The sequence below is a fragment of the Embiotoca jacksoni genome, unplaced genomic scaffold (assembly GCF_022577435.1).
Source record: "Embiotoca jacksoni isolate LCO1_2020_lvr unplaced genomic scaffold, fEmbJac1.0.p SCAF_5, whole genome shotgun sequence".
In the NCBI taxonomy this organism is placed as follows: domain Eukaryota; kingdom Metazoa; phylum Chordata; class Actinopteri; family Embiotocidae; genus Embiotoca; species Embiotoca jacksoni.
In genome coordinates this window covers 4,456,675-4,476,681 of record NW_027185403.1, presented here as the reverse complement: position 1 = coordinate 4,476,681, position 20,007 = coordinate 4,456,675, and the positions used below count along the sequence as shown (strand labels likewise).

The following is a 20,007-nucleotide window of genomic DNA, read 5'->3' as shown; positions in this document are numbered from 1 at the left end:
TGATTAATTTGATTCTGTCGCGGGGTGTCCATTTACAGCTGAATTAGGACACCCATCTGTAATTCATTTAACGTCAACGCCAGACAAATTATTGCCTTGCATCCGCAGCTAATAAGCAGTTTGAAGCGGCGTCGATGTGTACATTGTCTACATTACTGCTGGTAGCGTGGGGCATTTTGATTACCCAGGCTCCTCTGGGAACAGTGGGGTAAAAGAGGCCATTTCCTTTCATTTTTTTGTGTTTGTTGGAAAGCAAATGCAAATAGATGTCTGAAACGCGCCTGCCAGGGTTATTCACTTAAATCCGAGGACCTCATTAATGAAAAGTTGGCTTTGTTTTGGACACAAAATGGTGGTTAATTCCCAAATGAGAACATGCTACACTGTATGTAGGAAGACTATTGGGGCCTTTAATCCGTGGCTTTCAACAAAGTGGGATTACGAAACAGGAAACAGACCTCCAAGAATCTCTAAAAGACACAGGTTTACTAAGAACTAGTTGTTGTCTCTGTGTGTTGAAAATCTATCTTCAAATTTGATGATTTAACTTTTTTTTTTTTAACTAAAAGATTAAGTCCTGCTAGATGTTAAGACAATTATTTTACTCCTTTAACTAAATGTTTTAGAGTGGCATGTGCCGCCGCCCCACTGGTAACCTTCAGTCTAGCCATTATTTGAAGCTAAGAAAGCATCTCTTTGTTTAGAATAATTTGACTTCTATCACTTGGTTCTGATGCCATGTAACTCTCTATCACAGAACGACTTATAAAGCAAAGCTCTGCTGGAGGTCTGAGGTACATCCATATTTATAACAGGGGAATAATGGCTGCAAGTTGATTTACGTGAAAGAGGCCTCTGATGAGGAAGCCGAGGAAATCTGACCTTTTGAACAGAGGAGTTAACTTGGTCAATTCAAAACGTTTGCTTAAATATGACTGCTCACCCAGACATAGTGCAGAATCTTCAATATTTTCTCTGTTTTACATGTCATCACTTCTTATGTTTTAAATTATTCTGAATCCTCAAACTTTCTGATTATTTGGTTTACATTAAAGTATGCCTGTATGATTAAATTCAGAAAAAAACCCTGATCACAGTGAGCATTGCTTTCATTATGTAAAGAAACAACCATGACTTAATTTAACAAAAAGCAAATATCCATCATGTTTTCACACCACAAAAAAAAAAAGAAGAAAAAGAAAGAACATTTTAACTTTGGAAGAATGCATTCTGCCAGTAAACCTACCTCTCGCTTTGAATTATGATTTTAATATGTATTTCCTATTTGCTCTTTAGTCCATTTGACACCTCCGGGGCTGCAAGTGAGTTTCCGCTTTGTTGAGCCAGCTCAGGCAAAGAAAGCCTAGGTATGTTGAACTTGCTTGGAGTACAGCCCTCAGTTTTGCTTCGGGGCCCCTTTGCAAGTTAATCTAGCCGTGGCTGTCAGTACTGAAAACGTAGACTGTTTTATGGCGTTTTATGTTCATTTTATCACTAAGAAAATATTTATTCTCCAAACTATTTATGGACTACAACGTGTAATATAGTGGCATAATTGTTGTTGTTTCTGTCGTTTCGGTATTCAGTAGAGTAACAAAACATCGTGTCGCGTCATGTCATGTCACCTGACCTCTTCCAGCGTCAGGTGAACCCGCCGCTTCCTCGTTTGCAGTGGAGAGAATCTGGGTGACGTGACGCGCCATTGGACAGTTACAAACGCATTTTGATACTATTGGTCCAGAGTCATGTCGATCACCCGGTGGAGGCGGGCTGATACGGTTTTGCACGAGGAAATAGGTCTAGAAACAAAACACAAGTCGTTGTGTGTGTTGTTTTTTTTTTCTACACGAAAAAGCGTCGAGTTGTAAAAACAAAACATGTGCAGAGTCGCGTTTCTCCTCGCGGTCGTCACTTTAATCTTTCCCGCTACTGAAGAGCTCGACAACGGCCTGGCGCTGAGACCCACGATGGGCTGGCTGCACTGGGAGAGGTTCATGTGCAACACCGACTGTGACAGAGACCCCAACGACTGCATCAGGTAAAGAGCCGTCGAGACGAGCGACTGATGCGCTTGTGAGCTGAAAACACGGGAGGAAAAACTCGGAAGAGAATCAGTCGATGTGCACATATCTCATACAGACACACTTCCAAGTCACAGACAAGCCTCTACATTTTCTTGTTTCACTGGAAATCCCTATTGTTTACAGGAAGCGAGGTTTACAATTACACGCAGGTGTTGTTAGAATATTAGACTATAATCAAAAGAAATCTACGGGCTAATTAAAGTTTAAAAAAAAAAAAAAAATGTGTGTGTGTGGTAAATAATAAACAGAAATACATAATCTAAGGATTTCCTGTATCCTGAAATTTGAGATCCTCATTTTAGAATAGAGAAAATCATTTGAGAGGCTCTCAGCAGTGTGAGAACAGAAATAACTTTTAATAATGAACAAATAATGAAAAGTAACATAAAAGTAATTTCTTGTTTCATTCCAGTGGAGTTACACGTGCAATCTGTAAGGGGATAAGGTAACGGATAAGAAAAAAGACACAAAGAATGGTATAAATTAAAAAAATAAAAATAAAAAACAAGGTTTTAAAGGAGACGAGTTACCTTGATAAAGTTAAATTACATTTGGCTGAAATAAATAACTTTTCGTTGTCAGTCAGACTACATATTTATTTCTGAATCAATCCTTTGGTTCACTAAGCATACTTTTTTTTTTAAAACGCATATATATTTCTTAAAAGCCTGATGTCTTTTTTTGTGCCAACCAACAATCCACAATTCAAAAATACTTATTATTCAGTAGACAAGGAAATAGTCTTCTGATTTAATAAACTGGAACCACAAATGTTCAGCACTTTTGCTTAAAATATTAGAAATGATCAAAGTAGTCACACAGTTCTGCCAATCAGCTCGTTTGACATTTAGAGGAAACACATGATCTACTTTTAGTTGCTAGTTTAGTTCAGGTTTTCCTCCCTGATCATGAGATGTGAATTTAAATATTTTTCTGTTTAACTTTTTATATTTATGTTTTTTTAACAGATTTTTCTTTGGCAAAAGCAAATTATAATATGCAAAGTCCCGTTTCTGTGTCATTTTGACGACTCTCTAGTAATTAATGACAACATAGCATGCCTCACTTCCTGTACGCAATTAAAAAAAATGTCTAGCTCACAAAGCGTCCGATGTCAGTCTGCGGGATGAATCTTATCTGCTGTATTTACTCAACAATGAGCAGCAGCAAAGCTGATACCCGCCTGTCTCCTTCTGCTCGCCCTGACAGCGAGCGTCTGTACATGCGGATGGCAGACGTGATGGTGAAGGAGGGCTGGAAAGAGGCCGGCTACGAGTACGTCTGCATCGATGACTGCTGGCCCTCCCGCCAGCGCGACGCCCGGGGCCGCCTGCAGGCGGACCCCAAAAGATTCCCGGGGGGCATCGAGAAGCTGGCCAGCTATGTGAGTAGCAGGTGTAAAAGAGGACCGGAGACTCTGAATGCGGATGTAGTATTAATGCCCAAAATTCCTCCGCAGACATCAAAGGGATTCAGTGAGACTCGAGTTGAAGTGAGAACCACTTTACGTTATTTCACGAGCTGGAAAACAAGAGGATACGACTGTTTTTTTGTTTTTTTTTTTAACTGTAGTTTCTAGTCTTTTGGCTGCATTATGAAAAGTATAGTTATATAAAGGTCAAACGCGTGTCTTAAGTTTGCAAACGTTAAAAAGTTCCAAGAAGCCCTGGTTAAATATCGCTAGAAGCAAAAGTGATTACACAGTCAAGATTACATATTCATTATACATCCATCCAAGCTGACCTGCAAATATTTTACATAATGAAGGACCAGATGTGGAGCCCACAGGTCTCACGTTTCGTAGTTAGAAATACAGCACGGGGAGCCGGGGGGAGATAACGCAGGCGGATACGGTCTCAGGTAGGAGTGAGCTTCTCTTAACAATGTCACAATGGAGAAAGAAGCTTTCTTAGCTGGAAACCATTACATCAGGCTGAAGCAGCACAGACAGCTAAAACGCTCCCCAGGAAAGGGATATATTTAGGCCCACTGAGGCAGCAGTTGTGGCCTGTACTCGAAGCGTCAAGATTTCAAGTTGTGCAACATCGCCCCCTACTGGTACAAAGGCATTACCTGCCCAGAAGGTAACTGCAGTTGGCTTGTGAGCTGAAAAAAAAAAATTGCATTAATAGGTACTTTTTCTATTTTTAGGTCCACTCTAAAGGTCTAAAGTTGGGCATCTATGCAGACGTGGGGAAAAACACCTGCGCTGGATACCCTGGCAGTCTGGGTTACTACGAGACGGATGCTCAGACATTCGCCGACTGGGGTGTGGATCTGCTCAAATTTGACGGCTGCTTCATGGAGTGGACTTTGCTGGGAGAAGGTGAGCTTTTAATTCAGAGTGAATTTTATTCAAACATTGCAGAACCAATCTCAACATAAGATGTCATTTCTGATCACTCGTTTAACTTTATAAGGCCTGCTGATATATTTCAAAATCTGTTGAGTATACGGTCTTTGTGGCATTTGACTTTTAACTTCATCTTTTATTAATGCCAATTGTCTGGTTCATCTGGCCTGAAACTTATTAGACTCATTTATAAAGTTATTCTAAGTTTTCTAGGGCTTACTTTCTGTTATTTGTCCTGGTTAAGGCTACATAAACATGTCAAAAGCACTGAACAAAACTGGAAGAAGTATCCTGTACTCCTGTGAGTGGCCTTTGTACGAGTGGCCTTTCCACCAGGTGAGAGAATTTGTCTTTACGACTTAAAATTTAAACACGAATCATCAATCCCTGGGTGTATTTTCCTGGATGCTGGAGAAATAAAGAACGCCTTTTACTGATCTTTAACCGCAAGACTGTACACCTTGCACTGTACGACATGAAAGAGCATCTCTTTGCCTCCAGCCGAACTACACAGCCATCCGTGAAACGTGCAACCACTGGCGCAACTTTGCCGACGTGTACGACTCGTGGAGCTCTGTCAAGTCCATCTTGGCGTGGACCGCGTCTCATCAGGACATCATCGTCCCCTCGGCCGGACCTGGGGGATGGAACGACCCCGATATGGTACTCTTGCCTTTCTCCAGGTCTTGGGTCGCTACTCTGTTTGACCTCGAACTGAGCACAGTGCCAGTGGCTTCCAAAAATATTGAGCCGTTTTACTACATTTGAACATTTTGGAGACAATAAAGTGCAGATTTTTGTGAACTCGAGGTCCGCCGGCACATAAAGGAATAGTTTGACATTTTGAAACAATGCAGTGAATTGCTTCGTTGCTGGGAGGTATGGTCATTTTGATGTCGCTCTCTTATTAATCTAAAACCAAACTAAAACCACAATGTATCCTCATTACTTACATTTTTCAGCAAATATAACATATAATAGAAAGTTGTGACATTTACAGGTAGATGGATTTGGTTTTCTTTTGACACCCGAGCCAGTCTTCTCATTTCCAGACAATCCAAACATCAGGTGTCTTTATTTCTTAAGATATCAAACTGTTCCTTTAAACATTTCATTGCGACAGTTGAGGGTGTTGTATTTACAGCCCTTTTCACATTTATGGCTTCCAGTTTCACACCAGCAGGGCATACACGGGCTCATTTTTTTAAAAACAAGGTTTAACAGTCGCTTATTGTTGCACAGCGTCGTGTTTGTAGGCCTGACTTGCCTTGTTATTTACATATTTTGAGATTGGTGTATTTCTGTAGCTCGTAATTGGGAACTTTGGCCTGAGTCACGACCAGCAGGAGTCCCAGATGGCACTGTGGACCATCATGGCGGCCCCTCTGCTCATGTCCAATGATCTGCGGGACATTTGTCCTCGCTCCAAGGAGCTGCTGCAGAACAGACGCATCATCGACATCAGCCAGGATCCGCTGGCCGAGCAGGGATACCGCACTGCCGAGGTGGGTGCGAGAGGCGACTCGCGGCACGATTGCCTTTCGCAACGGCCGCTGACTGCGCCCGTAGTTCCCGTTTAGAAATGCTCAATGCTTTGGGATCAGCTTTGGCAGCATGGATTCGAGGTCTGGAATAGTGCTACTCGCTAGTAAACAATCACAATTTGCGCTACAGGTGGACAGCTTTGAAGTGTGGGAGAGGCCTCTGGCTCAGAACCGTCTGGCTGTCGCCGTGCTGAACAAGCAGGAGATCGGTGGTCCTCGAGGGTTCGTCATCGGAGCCGTTCCCGGCTGGAAGATTTGCGACCCCGGGTGCAACGTCACACAGATTCTGCCTCGGTACAAGGAGATGGGTGTTCAGGCTCGACACAGCCAAATGGTTTTATCCGTCAACCCTTCAGGCACGGCTCTGCTGACCGTCACTCCCGTCCACGCCGACTTTAGGAGGCTTCACAAGCTGCACTGGCAGGACTTGTCGGTCAGACAGAAGCCTGCCACCGTTTTGTAGTCCTCGGGTGATTATGGATCTTATCTGGAAGACCTATTTTTGATCGTTTTAAATAGAAATACAAAATGTTTTTCTTTGACTGCATAAATTTGTTTCAGTCCGTTGGCTTGAATCAGCCTTTTCACTATGATTACGCTACATCTACTTTTAGACGTGTTTAATAACTGGAAAGTATATTTGCACATTTACAGTTTAATGTCGAGACAATTCGGGAAAAACATTTAAATTACCGCACGAAATGAAGCTTGAATTTGCCACCTCTATGTGGAAAAGGGATAAAAGAAAGGACTCGACTCCGATATGTTTTGATACCTTTATTGAAAATTGTGACCGCTTCACCCATAAGATTGGACCACAGTTTAGAACTGGATGACCTGGCCCTGTAAGAGAACAGAGGAAAACGTGTTAGAAACGTAGGCGCGTCAGTGATGTTTGGTTCACAGTGAACGCTGCTGGCAGTTCCTACGGATTTATAATAGTGACTTTTGTATAATTATTGAATAAAATGTTTGATGAATAGCTCATCTTCACATTTTGTTGGCTTTTGCCCTGCTCATCCTCGTTTGACACGGTTTCTCTTGAAAAATGTTTAGTTGACATCTGCTGGTGAGCTCATGGCAGCGAGAGGGTTAAACTCTACTGAACCACTGATGGTGGGAATATAAATTAATTTATATACGATTCATTTCACATGTACAACTTTGTGTTGAAGTAATCCAGCAGATGGATTTTGTGGTACGAGGATGTAAAAGGGAGGTATACTAAAATATAAACTAGCAAAACCTCACAGACGATAGTTAATTGGAGGGTGATGGTTGATTGCATTTTACTCTTGGGTTATTTTGACGTTTCACTGTATTGTCTTTCACAGAATGAAGTCCAACTCAAACACACAAAACATCCTAAACACCAGAACACAAACAAAATCAAAGACAAAATAAAACTTAGAAACCCTGGCAAACAAACATTTTCTCGCTCTCATTGACATCTTTACATGGTTTCCTTGTTGTTTGATAACGCCCTCGTACTCACAAACACATTTCACTGTTTGCTCCTGCATTTTTTTTTTAATGCATTGTTTATTTAATTACTTTTTCATTCTTCACAAGCCTTTTGGGGAGGGGGGGGGTGTTTGTACGTGTAAAAATAATATAAACTATAGAAATGTCCCCTTTGTAATTAACGTCCTTTATAACGGAAGTCAATAGGAGCTGACGGCCGAGGCGTGACCAACCACGTCTGGGATATTGACAAGATTATTTTATCGTGTGTCGTCACCACATTCTGCATCGTTTCGGGAATAATTATTCCACATATTTAAACGAGGCAATTATGCCTCCCGAGATGGGAAGTAAAACCGTAAAGGATTTTGAATCCATGCGGGCAGATCGCGTTGATGTCGACCGATGTGCATTTTCGGAGAACATCAAATACTAGTCCTGATGAAACGTATTGACAAAATACCACAGGACACCGGTGACGCCTACCTTTCTCTTCTTGTCACCACCCAACTCGAAGTGCTTGCATCTCTTGATGGCCAGCATTCTCTTGGATCTGCAGTTGGGCTCCACGCACTCCAGCCTCAACACAATTTTCTTTGTAGTCTTGGCCTAAAAACACAAATGAGTCAGTGAGATTGCTTTCTCTCTCTCTCTCAAACACACACACTTCACATCAGCACTGGAAAGCTGCCAGTTACCTTTTTCCGGAAAATGGGCTTAGTCTGACCTCCGTACCCACTCTGCTTTCTGTCGTATCTCCTCTTACCTGCAGACACCAGAATACATGTTAGACTCTCCTTTTCAAAAAAATGTGCAGAACATTTTGTCTGCGTGTCATTAAAAGCAAACGCGGTTATAATTCCCCCATCAAACCACATGAAAGCACGTTTATACCCTGCGCGTAGAGGGAATCCTTTCCCTTCTTGTACTGGGTGACTTTGTGGGGTTGGTGCTTCTTGCACTTCTTGCAGTACGTCCTCCGGGTCTTCGGGACGTTCACCTGCACAACACAAAAACAAACCTATGAACGCGCAATGCAAACAAACAAACAAACAAACAAACGAGGAACACTTTTAACTCAAATATCGTCCGTCCGTCCCCTCCGGCAGCATGGAGGCTAATTTAGCATTTAGTTAGCAAGCGTGAACAGGCCCCGACTGCGAAACGGAAGGATAACCGGTTTATCTGAACGCAACGGGACGGTGTCAAAAGATTAAAAAAAAACATGTTAAAACATTTTTTGAAACTCGACCTCCCGGGATAGAAAGCTCGTGATTATTGTTTTCATTGCGAGGGGGCAGTGAGCAGGAAGCTAACGCGTTAGCATCGCAGCTCTCTAAACGGCAATGCGCTTTGAACAAAAACATTAAACGTAACAAAAAAAAAAATTAAAAAAAGCTTTTTAAAAATGCTGTTTAACATAGTGGTTAAATTTACTGACGTTTTCTTTCTGAAGAAGAAAAATTTAAAAAAAAAAAGGCCGGTTGGACTGGCAAGCACCGCCATCAGCGGTCAATCACTTTAATCCTACAGAGTTATAAGTATATAAAATTGCCAATATTGCCATCGTCACGTGCAGTGAAACATTATCAACGCATCCGAGTTGACTAAACGCTGAAATGGTGTTTTAATCGGCGGGATTGAGTTAGATTAAAAAAAAAAAAAGATCCGTGGAATCGTTTCTCACCATGGCTGCGTCCCGATGCAGAGGAAAAGAGGAAGGTTGAAGCCGGAAGCACTTCTTAAAGTAGACGTCGGCGGTGAATTGGTTCGTCTGCCCCCTAGCGGCCGGGGATATCAGGACAACACAAAAACAAGCAAATACCCAAGAGCCTAAAAAATCTTGAAGGAAAATGCTGGATTATAAATACAGTATAGTCTTTATAAGACACGATGATTAGACTTTCTAATGCCTGCAAAAGTTATTGATTTGAAGTTTAGTAACTCTTTCCTCTGCATTAGTCAAATTGGCAGTGGATTGAATAAGAATCACCTCAAATGAAACTGTATATGCACTCTACATGCAGAAAATATGATCCTGTGTTAATGTTTAGCCACTTCCACTCATCACCAAAACTGTCCAGAGGGCTGATATGAAAATGAGCAGGAAGAAAAAGGGGAAGTAAGCGGAGTCGATTCCTCTCTGTGGGTGTGTTTAAACTTCTTGCATCACAGACTAACACACATTTTATGAAGAGCCAGCTACTGAGGCAAAGGTTCATGCCACTGCTTCAAGCCTCAGCATCTATAGTTTGTCTGCTTACCTCTTTCGGGTGTCTGGGTAAGTGACAACACTCTTTGAATATTGGTCCAGAAATATATTTAGTCCCACCTTGTTCAAAGAAGTATAATTGATAGAAGTGAATGCATTTCATCTGAAAGACTGGATAAAAGTAGAAGTAAGTTTAATGTAGATTTGTGCAAGTACTCTGAAATCCACAAATATTCAATTTAAAGGCAAATCCTAAATAAAGTGTGTTTCCCACGAAACTTCTAATTTAAAGTCAAATCCTATTGAGATTATCTGCTTAAATCTCAATGTTACATCTTTTTTGGAACGCTTTGAGGAGAATGATGCACCGCTTTGTTTCTGGCAGCACTGAAAGCTTGTTGCATGTTTCTTAACCTTTCATAAAACTACATCTTGCAGCACTAGAGTGGTTAGTGATACAATATGGTGAATTTAAATCAGATAGTAGTTTCATGTGGCTATCTATTTTATAATTTATGCATAATAATTGTCTTACATGCATCTTTTATGAACTGCAATTGGAGGAATGTCCCACATGCACCACCGCCTTGTATGTATGTGTCCTAACAGTGACAGTGTCCTCACAGATTACCAATATTAAATATGTGTGGCTTCTAAATGTGTGAGAGTGAATTTAGAAGTTAGACCAACTTGTGACTTCACTCACCATTTCTCTCTTACACACACACACACACACACACACACACACACACACACACACACACACACACACACACACACACGCATGCTATTGCACACACCACTTATCTGTCAGGAAACATCAGGAAAGAGAGCATCTTGATAGGTTCGTGTTAAACAAGTCTTTAATGATATGGTCATGTTTGCAGTGTCATACACAGCAGACATCGTGTGGATAGATGAAAAACCACATTTTATGTTACAACATAAATTCATGAGCATTCAGAATTATTTCTGCAACACATAAATAGTGACAGTTGGCAAATTGTCAGAGTATGAAGACTAGTTGGTTAGGTTAGGTTAGGTTAGGTAGTTACTTTATTAATCCCAGAGGGGATATTTTTTTCGCTGCAGCAGCATACAGGAAGCAATAGAAATAATAGAATAATAGAAAGCAATAAAATAGCAGTAAAATTATTAAATATAAAATATAAAATGCACAGTATATACAGTATATATAATATTGTTGCTGCTTACTCTGACAGATGAATAGGTAACATACAGGCGAATATATACAAATGTGTATTCTCCAGTAATTGGAGGACTATATGAGATTAAAACGGTTACATCTGGGATGTTTCTGGCTACTACCTGGGTTGTACTGCTTCCTGTTATGATATTTATGTTTTGTTTTATGAGGACTAGTTACAGATTTTAACTTTAGTCGTGAAATAGAGAACCAGATAAACATTTTGATATGGACTTTCACAACACAAGAACACAACCATCAGAGAGGATACGCAAGAGAAAGTGAGAAAAACGTCTCCCTGCAAAGTGCCAAAGTACTGCTGTGTTGTGCTGTGTTAAGTGGTGAGGTGATGTGTAAAGGCATATATTTCAGATATGTAACATACATTTCAAACATGCAAATTATAGATATCCACATTTGGAAGACAGAAAATGTAAGGTAGAAGTGGTGCAGGGCACTCGGTTTCTTCTCCTATTATATTGCAGTGCAACACTGATGCAACTTCCCTATGAGTTTGTCTGTGTCAGCCACAGTCGACTACCCTCAGAAGAGACCAAAAATATCTACTTTTGGTATGATACATCAAATTATAGATGCAGACTTCCAGTCAACAGCCTCGGCTTAACCACTGGCAAAGAAAGCAGAGTGTTTTGATTATCTGTTATCAAAGTTCGTCGACCTTCCCTCGCGTTAGTGATGTGAGAAAATAGGTGGTGACAAATGAGGAATGAGTAAACAATGTTTCACAGAATAAGGAACACCGCTGTCTGTTCATGATGGCACAAACAAAACCAGAAGGTATTGTCAGTGTGTGAAGAAAAGTCCCACTCCGGGTTAGCAGAGGGTGACAGAAGCTTCTGGTTGTGTTACAGTTCAGATAATAGAAGGAAGTGTTCACAAGCTGAAAATAGGCTGCGCCGAAGTGCAAGCACATATGACTGAGACGATGAGCATTCAGCTGTGTGACAAGCGTGAGTTTGATAATTTTATAGTTCAAATTTGACCAGACACTGTGACACTGCGACTTCCCACCTTTTGTGCACGGTGTACTTTTGTTTTATTTTAGAACAATGTGTTTTCGCCTGATGGGAATACATTAGTGAACAGTGCTAAAAGTTTTTCCTGAAAGTGGTCATTTGGTTTGAATTGACTTCTGCTGGTTGCAGAAGTCAATTCAAACCAAATGACCACAGAAGCAGACTCTACTTGTATGTTTCGTTATGTGTGCTCAGAATACACACTGACCTCTCGCTGGTGTATAAATTATGCAACATCATCCAACTTGTTTTCAGTTAGTTCAGGTGATTTTCTTCCTTAACTGTCAGTTACTTCTCAATGAAACACTCATCTTCTGAATTCATAACTTTGTTTTTCTGCAATATATCAACATAGTATTTTTTGAGTTTTTTTGTTCGTTTGAGTCTACCTTATCATCTTCCATCATCAGACACACGTTTCTCTCTGCCCTGCTACACTCTCCTCTGGCTGTCATGTCAGTTTTGATCTGGTGTTGGTTAGAAGGTGCAACTTTCATTTCAGCAAAACGTACTAAAAACAAGACACAACACATTGCGATAAACTAAAGAGAGCCTTTTTCATGTGCCCTACTTATCTTATGATCTATGTCAAATGTTATTATGTGTGTGAGTAAATGTGTGCGAGAGAAAAGTAGCCTTGTGATGGTGAGATTAATACTTTATGTGACTGCCCGTAAACGCATTTTGTTCAGATGTTGTTTCTTTAAACACCACTTCACATGTGGGTCACACTGATGATGACCAGGATGATATAGATGAGGGAAATAGATGTGCCACAGGGGGTAATGTTGGACACAGAGGATGTTGCTGGCATTAAAAACAGGGTTTATGCAAATTACAGCTAATCACACGCTGATATGTGCTCACACTGCATGTCTATTCATCTCTTTCCAGAGCTGTAGTCTCACCTGTTATAGTGGCATTTACTCTGATTCTATGAACATGCAGGTATTGATTTGGTAAAATCCTTTTCAAAGGAAATGTAAAGACTGAATAATAAAGTGTGAAGTGCAACAAAACTCTAAGACTTCTTTCTAACGCAAACCACAGTGATAATGGGTGAGCCAGTCACAGCTCTCAGTGCAATGACTGCTGTCTGATTCGAGGTGTGAACATGCTGTTTAGTTTCCCCACAGCTAAGCCAGGTATTATGCTGCTGTTATTCCTTTACAAGCGTAATCATTCATTACTTGTTCCAATGTAGATTAATCCCGACTGAATCATGTCAGACAGTATACTGGAGGAATTCTTCATCAAAAGATCTCAGCAGAAGAAGAAGACCTCCCCTTTGAACTACAAGGAAAGATGGTTTATTCTCACCCAGGAGAAAATAGCCTACTACGATTTTGATCTTGACAAAAAAGTGCGTATATGGCTCTGCAGACGCATCACATTTGTTTCAGAATGATGTTGGCTGGCAACCTCAAGACAAACAAACATCTTTCTGTTTACCCTGAGTTACTTGACTGTTTCCTCATCTGTTAAGCAGAAGCGAAAAGGTTTGAGAGGGTCCGTTGACCTTGAGAAGATCAAGTGTGTAGAGACAGTCCAGCCGGATCCCACTGCCCCACAAGAGCGCATGTATGCATTCCAGGTAGACGTCTTTCTCTTTTTACATTTCAGACACAAAATAACTTTTTAGAGACTGTCTGATGATGAATCGGTAAAGTTATAAACAAATATGAAATACAATGTGAATAATTCCATCTCTTACAGTTTCTCACTTGCTTAAACAAAGTACAAAATATATGTAGTTTTTGCTTTCAATGCTACATCTTCTCTGGTGTTCATCTTGGAGATGGAGAGAGACTTCAGCTTAGATTTGGCAACAGCAAAACTGTCTTGTAGCACATTATTAATTTTTTAAACTGTAGAAAAATGAAGCATTTGACACTTTCCCCACTTTACTGTACATTTATTTAAAAACACCAAATAAGCTGCACAATGCAACATGAGACAGCCTTGTATCTGTGTTTTTTCTTGGCAGACAAAAATGGTCCAATCCTCCAATAGTTCATATTGTGAAAGTCCATTGTTAAGAAGTGAAACTGTCTCTTGTACTCAGATGAATTTGGGGCTTTCAGTGACAGTGCAGGTGTTGCAATTGTCCTGAGTAAAGGTAACGTGGTAAAAAAAAAAAAGTGTCTTACTGGCATCAGAGAAAAAAAAACTGAGAAATATATTTCACAATATTGTACATAAGATGTGCTACTGTATATGCATCAACTAACTTTTAACAGCTTAAGAATAAAAATCACTGAATGTCTTGATGGAATGTGGATTTTTCCACAGATCATTTATGATGAAGGGCCACTGTACATCTTTGCAAAGACTGAAGATATTCGAGCTCATTGGATAAAGAAGCTGAAAGAATGTGAGTATATGCGTTTATATTCACATGCGTATCTTGTATTTATGCATCTTGTCAGTTACAGTCTCATACGGTCTTCTCAATATTAGATCATATCTTATCATCGTCCGATGCCGGCATCACCCCCATGCAAATGCAAATGTTGATTTAATGTAAATGTAGTGTGTATGCGTGCGTGTGTGTCCATACTTGTGCACAGTGGTGCGCTTCAACAAAGATCTGATGCAGAAGTACCATCCTTGTTTCTGGGTTGATGGGGTGTGGCTGTGCTGCAAGCAGGAAGTTAAACAAGCTATGGGCTGCAAAGTGCTGGATAGTAAGAATGGTGAGAAGAACACTCCCTTTAGCTTAAATCTGAAACGATCAGCACCAAAAACAAATAAATGTATAAATGAAATGTCATTAATAGGTTTTCCACCTAAACAATCTCAGCGAAGGGGATCCAGAAAACCTCTTCCTCCAACCCCAACAGAGGTATTAACCCAGCCCCTTTCAAATTAACATTGAACAATTAGTTTTGCTCTATATTACATCCAACAATCTTATGTTGTTTCAGGAAAAGCCTGGTCGCCCTTTACCTCCACAGCCCCCTGAGCTACCGGCCCCCTCTGTGGGCATGACTGTCATAGCGGAGTATAATTACACACCCATGACAGCTCAAGACCTGGAGCTGAGGAAGGATGAGGAGTACACCATCCTGGAGATGTCAGACGCCAACTGGTGGAGAGCCCAAGACAAATATGGGTGAGATGACTACAAATTAGGAGACCTGTGACCCAAAGCGAAGCAAGTGCGATGAATTTACAGCAGACATGTACGATCCTGAGAACACACAAAAAGAAGTGGGAAAAGTGCTGTCCACAGTGAAATGACAACAAGCACCTTGCTCACAAAAGTGAAGTGCCATATAAATAAGAAATTAAGAACAATTTTCAGTATAATTAGCACAAAATTAGTAAGAAACTCAAATTTTCTTTAATTAATTGTGAGTGATAGAAAATTGAAGATATATTTCTATTTGTCAGAATTGTTGAAGAGATGCTTCTTGCGTTAGTGAGCTCTTCAGGGTCCAGCCAAAATGCACATTTGAGTATTTCTGTGTGTATGCAAATTTTATTAAAAGCTCAAATCTTTTGTTTCCCTTTGCAGAAAAGAAGGTTATATACCAAGTAATTATGTTGTGGAAGCAGAAAATGGGCTAGAAAGATTTGAGTGAGTATGAGTACTTTTGTTCTGTCTCTGCATTGTTGAATTGCTGTCATATAATCATTGTAAACTTGTTCTTATAGAATAAATATAAATAAATTCTTTGAAAAGTTCCATTTCTGTACATGAATATATATTTGATCATAGAATTAATAAATACTGCAAAACCAGTGTCTATGAAAAATGATAAATCCCTTTATTTTCACAGCTGGTATTGCAAGAATATGAACCGAAGCCAAGCAGAAAAGCTGTTAAAGACTGAGGTAAAGTCAAAGACTAACATACACAATGTTACAGGGGAGCGAATTTGACATGTTTTTGCACCAACAGATTAGTAGCTGAACTTTATTTATTTAAAACTTATGCTTCTATGTTGTTTCCTGCTGTCAGAACAAAGACGGAGGCTTCTTGGTACGGGACTCAAGCAAGGCCGGGAAATACACTGTGTCGCTACTCACGAAGGGCGGCGGGTGAGTAAGCTCAGTGGCGTTAAACACTGCTGCCATTTATATAGTGTATCCGCTGACTCCAGTCATGTGTGAACGTATGAAAAGAAGAACTGTTTGTAATCAAAGCGGAAATAGTGGCTCACAGAGGGAGAGAGATGTAAATTATTCATGCAAAACATGGATCATATTTTTTCATGTCAAACTGAACTACACTGAGGAGATCTTACCTGTTCATGCATGCATGATACTGTCAATGACAGGTTCCTGCGTCAATGAAAACCTGTTGACTAAATATACTGAAAGTTACTCTTCTTATTCTCTCTGCAGGGAAACCGGTGGAAGCTGCAGACACTACAACATCTGCACCACTGCACAGGGCCAGTTTTACCTGGCAGAAAAGCACAATTTCAGCACCATCGCAGAGCTCATCAACTATCACCAGCACAATGCAGCAGGTCCATACAATAGTCCTGAATATAGATATATGTAATAAAGCCTATTTCCGGTTTTAATTCTCTGGTATTTGTTATTAAATCAAAAATCTTTCAAATTTGGCCATGGTTTCAGGAAAGGTAGTTTACTTAACAAGGGGGACATTGTAAAAAAAAAAACATTTTTCTCCACAACATAAACACAAGTTTTACTAATTTCAAGTTAATTCAACTAATTACAGCAAAATACATAAAATAGCAGTTTAATGTATTAACAAATCTAAGTTGGGCAAACTAAAACAAGGGGTCACACAACAGGTGATATTTGGTGTGAAGAAACAAATTCTGTTTATTTGGCTTGACAACCAAAACTTTAAGGCAGCCCTTTCACTCATATTTTTGACTTGAATCAACAAGTACAATTTTTACTATAGGCACACTAACATCATTCATTCTCTCCATCAAAAATGTTGATCTAACTTGATAAAAACAATTTTTTTTTTTAATCTCCCTCACTAGGTATGGTTAGCAGGCTGAAATACATCGTATCTAACCGGGCGCTGCCTCCATCAACAGCAGGTCTTGGCTATGGTAAGAGACTGAGTGTATACTTCAACTTGACTGGATTTAATGACACCTGCTCTCTTGGCTTCTGAACAGATTCTCTTGTTGATCATAATTCCTTGTGATCAACTGCTGGTGACTGATTCAACATTCTTCTGTGTGCAATTCTCTGAGATTGCATAAATGCAACAGCTATAACATTTGTTTGGTTTTTTTTTGGGGCAGCAGTTAGCTCAAACTGCATTATATGTCCCTTGAATGCTATAGGAGCAGTTTGACCTTTTGGGAAATACATTGCACTCAGAGTTCGATGAGAAGATTAATAACATTGTCTGTGCATGATATAAAGCTGAAGTCAGCAGGGTTTTGCTTATCTTAGCAACAAGATTGGAAAACGTGGAAATAGCCTAGATTTTCAGGTATTAGCTTTTTCCAGTCTTTATACTAAACTAATCAGCTACCAGTCATAGCTTATACAGACATGAGAGTGGACTCAGTCTTCACATGTATTTGTCTTTAATGTGGTTACTTTAAGTCTGTCTTGTTTGATCCAGGTGTGTGGGAGATCGAACCCCGCTGCCTCACCTTCATCAAGGAGTTGGGCACTGGTCAGTTTGGAGTGGTGAAGTATGGGAAGTGGCAGGGCCAGCATGACGTGGCCATTAAGATGATTAAAGAGGGCTCCATGTCAGAGGATGATTTCATCGAAGAAGCCAAAATCATGATGTAAGCACAACTAAATTAATTTACACTAAACGGACACTCCTGAGTGATCATCAGTCAACTCAGTTAACTGAACATCTAAACTGAGTCTGTGTTGGTTTTGTGCACCAGAAACAAAACTGATGTGTCACATTAAGAAGGCACTTCCTTTAACTTCTTTGAGGAAAACCAACTCATTATACTCAACTTCCTTCTCTTTTTGCTCAAACCAGGAAGCTTCGCCATGAGAACCTGGTCCAGCTGTACGGCGTGTGCACCAAACAAAGACCCATTTATATCGTGACAGAGTTCCTTTCAAATGGCTGCTTGCTGACGTACCTCAGGGAGGGCCTGAAGCAGCACCCAACAGCTGTCCAGCTCCTGGAGATGTGCAAGGACGTCTCCGAGGGCATGGCCTATCTGGAGTCAAAGCAGTACCTCCACAGAGACCTGGTGAGAGACAGAGATCTCTCTGCAAAACAAATCCCACTACATTCCTGCATCACTGCATCATCTTAAGATAAATTGTGGTTTGGTATTTGATGACAACACTAACGGTTTAATGATTATCCTTTAATCAATTGTGGTGTTTGTTTTATCTTCAGGCTGCCAGGAACTGCTTAGTAGATGGAAACGGCACCATCAAAGTGACAGACTTTGGCCTATCAAGGTAAAATACTTAAATTACAATACAAAAAGGCACAATAGTGACACATAAAGTAGGTTGTAATACTAAAATCCCCTTTCCCTGCACTCAGGTATGTTTTAGACGATGAGTACACAAGCTCTGCAGGTTCTAAGTTCCCTGTTCGCTGGTCACCTCCTGAAGTCCTTCTCTACTGCAAATTCAGTAGCAAGTCAGACATCTGGGCATACGGTGAGGAATACACTCTACTTTTTTTTTTTAAAAATTATTTGTCAATTCAATGATGCTTTACTGGCCAGCTTTAAGAATAATTTGCAGTTATGAATTCACAAACTATCGATTCATATCTGTATTAAAAATCATCATTTTATTGTTTGTACACTTTTATCAGGGGTTCTAATGTGGGAGGTGTACACTCTGGGACAGCTTCCGTATGAACGCCTCAACAACACGGAAATAGTGGATCAGGTGTCCCGTGGCTTTCGCCTCTACCGCCCTCAGCTGGCCAGTGAAAAGGTCCACAGCATTATGTTGAGCTGTTGGCTTGATGTAAGTTCATTTTTAATTGCATTTTGGGCCAAAACAGACTGACGGTGGTAATTACAATATTTTCTGAATCCATATCTCACTGTTTCTCTTTGTTTTGGTTTCAGAAACCAGACGAAAGACCAACCTTTCAAGACCTGGCACTGACGGTTCAGGATTTGCTTTATGAGCTCCAGTAGATCTCAAAATGATCTGCCAACACACAGAAACATCTCACTCATATCCCCACTGAGCAGCATCTCTATATCTTCCTGGAAAGTAACTACAATCATTATAGCAGTTACCAGCTTCCACATGGGGCTGTGCAGCCATATCGAGGTCATCTGTAATGTGAAGTGTAATGTTAATCTCATTATTACTCTTTGATTAGAAGTCTTCCCATCTCCTATAGCAGGGGTGTCAAACTCATTTGAGTTAAGGGGCCACATACTGCCCACTTTGATCTCAAGTGGGCCAGACCAGTAAAATCATAGCATAATAACGCATACATAACGACAATATTTCTCTTTGTTTAAATCATTGGTGAAGGTTTTTGGATGATAAACCCTGTTTTAAGGTCTTTCTACAATAAACTAGAAACATAAAGACCAAAAACTCAGACATCAGCCCGCTGTTTATCTGCCCCAGCTCTCCTCTGCAGATTCCCTCGCTTTGTGACGCGTTTGACGTCAAACAAAGCGAGCACCGAGCGCTTCTGCCTCCGGAGCAGACGTCGCATTTACGCTGTTTTTGAAGCAATTACTGGATCGATTAAAAAACAAAACAAAACAAAAAAAAAACGTTTGTACTCATAAACCTCCATATTCTCATAGAAATGCAATTTATGTCTTTCTGTAATTTTCACACTTAGCAAAGTCATCCGGCGGGCCGAGCTGGACCCCCTGGCGGGCCGGATCTGGCCCGCGGGCCGTATGTTTGACACCCCTGGCCTATAGCATTTAGATTGTGTACATTTTAATGAAGGTAAAATATATGTGTTTTACTGTGTTTTGTGTATTATACTCTGTGGAGTCACTGGAATGTTGAAACCTTTGCAAGCTTTGTATTCACATGTATTACACAAATAAAAGCCAAGTATGCAGGCTTTGAAATGACTGAAGCATTGTGTAATAAAAAAAAATGACCTGCTGTTCTCTCGTTATTAACCGATATAAACTGTTTTGAGGGCAGAATTAATAGTTCTGCATAAAT

At 40.3% G+C, this 20,007-nt stretch overlaps 3 protein-coding genes across 4 annotated transcripts; 2 read left to right on the top strand and 1 right to left on the bottom strand.

The window, feature by feature from the left end:
• Nucleotides 1–1,773: 1,773 nt before the first annotated feature.
• Nucleotides 1,774–6,961, top strand: gla (galactosidase, alpha). The gene is made up of 7 exons (XM_069170427.1): nt 1,774–2,038; nt 3,294–3,468; nt 4,236–4,410; nt 4,682–4,773; nt 4,939–5,100; nt 5,745–5,942; nt 6,112–6,961. The coding sequence occupies exons 1-7, from the start codon at nt 1,878–1,880 to the stop codon at nt 6,442–6,444; spliced, it is 1,296 nt and encodes a 431-aa protein (XP_069026528.1). The 5' UTR covers nt 1,774–1,877; the 3' UTR covers nt 6,445–6,961.
• rpl36a (ribosomal protein L36A) lies at nt 6,744–9,210 on the bottom strand. The gene is made up of 5 exons (XM_069170428.1): nt 9,133–9,210; nt 8,340–8,445; nt 8,144–8,211; nt 7,932–8,054; nt 6,744–6,824 (listed from the first exon to the last, which is right to left on the bottom strand). Exons 1-5 carry the CDS (start codon nt 9,133–9,135, stop codon nt 6,804–6,806), a joined length of 321 nt encoding a protein of 106 aa, XP_069026529.1. The 5' UTR covers nt 9,136–9,210; the 3' UTR covers nt 6,744–6,803.
• Nucleotides 9,138–19,944, top strand: btk (Bruton agammaglobulinemia tyrosine kinase). Of its 2 annotated transcripts, none has more exons than XM_069170424.1 (18): nt 9,138–9,726; nt 13,106–13,264; nt 13,391–13,495; nt 14,194–14,275; nt 14,472–14,597; nt 14,682–14,746; nt 14,829–15,016; nt 15,422–15,484; nt 15,687–15,741; nt 15,869–15,948; nt 16,255–16,382; nt 16,878–16,949; nt 17,477–17,648; nt 17,858–18,077; nt 18,230–18,294; nt 18,383–18,501; nt 18,662–18,819; nt 18,924–19,944. In XM_069170424.1, exons 2-18 carry the CDS (start codon nt 13,124–13,126, stop codon nt 18,993–18,995), a joined length of 1,911 nt encoding a protein of 636 aa, XP_069026525.1. In that variant the 5' UTR covers nt 9,138–9,726; nt 13,106–13,123; the 3' UTR covers nt 18,996–19,944. The 2 variants fall into 2 exon arrangements, with proteins under 2 accessions (XP_069026525.1, XP_069026526.1); XM_069170425.1 differs by lacking the exon at nt 9,138–9,726 and adding an exon at nt 11,587–11,835.
• The last annotated feature ends 63 nt before the right edge of the window (nt 19,945–20,007 follow it).

Bases quoted from the DNA above. Each gene is read 5' to 3' on its own strand.
- gla (XM_069170427.1), top strand. From the start codon at position 1,878: ATGTGCAGAGTCGCGTTTCTCCTCGCGGTCGTCACTTTAATCTTTCCC. The intron at 2,039-3,293 runs GTAAAGAGCCGT...TCGCCCTGACAG, and splicing joins GACCCCAACGACTGCATCAG to CGAGCGTCTGTACATGCGGA. The intron at 3,469-4,235 runs GTGAGTAGCAGG...TTCTATTTTTAG, and splicing joins TCGAGAAGCTGGCCAGCTAT to GTCCACTCTAAAGGTCTAAA.
- rpl36a (XM_069170428.1), bottom strand. The intron at 8,212-8,339 runs GTATAAACGTGC...TGGTGTCTGCAG, and splicing joins GGATTCCCTCTACGCGCAGG to GTAAGAGGAGATACGACAGA. The intron at 8,055-8,143 runs GTAACTGGCAGC...TTGTGTTTTTAG, and splicing joins AGCCCATTTTCCGGAAAAAG to GCCAAGACTACAAAGAAAAT.
- btk (XM_069170424.1), top strand. From the start codon at position 13,124: ATGTCAGACAGTATACTGGAGGAATTCTTCATCAAAAGATCTCAGCAG. The intron at 14,747-14,828 runs GTATTAACCCAG...ATGTTGTTTCAG, and splicing joins TTCCTCCAACCCCAACAGAG to GAAAAGCCTGGTCGCCCTTT. The intron at 17,649-17,857 runs GTAAGCACAACT...TGCTCAAACCAG, and splicing joins GAAGAAGCCAAAATCATGAT to GAAGCTTCGCCATGAGAACC.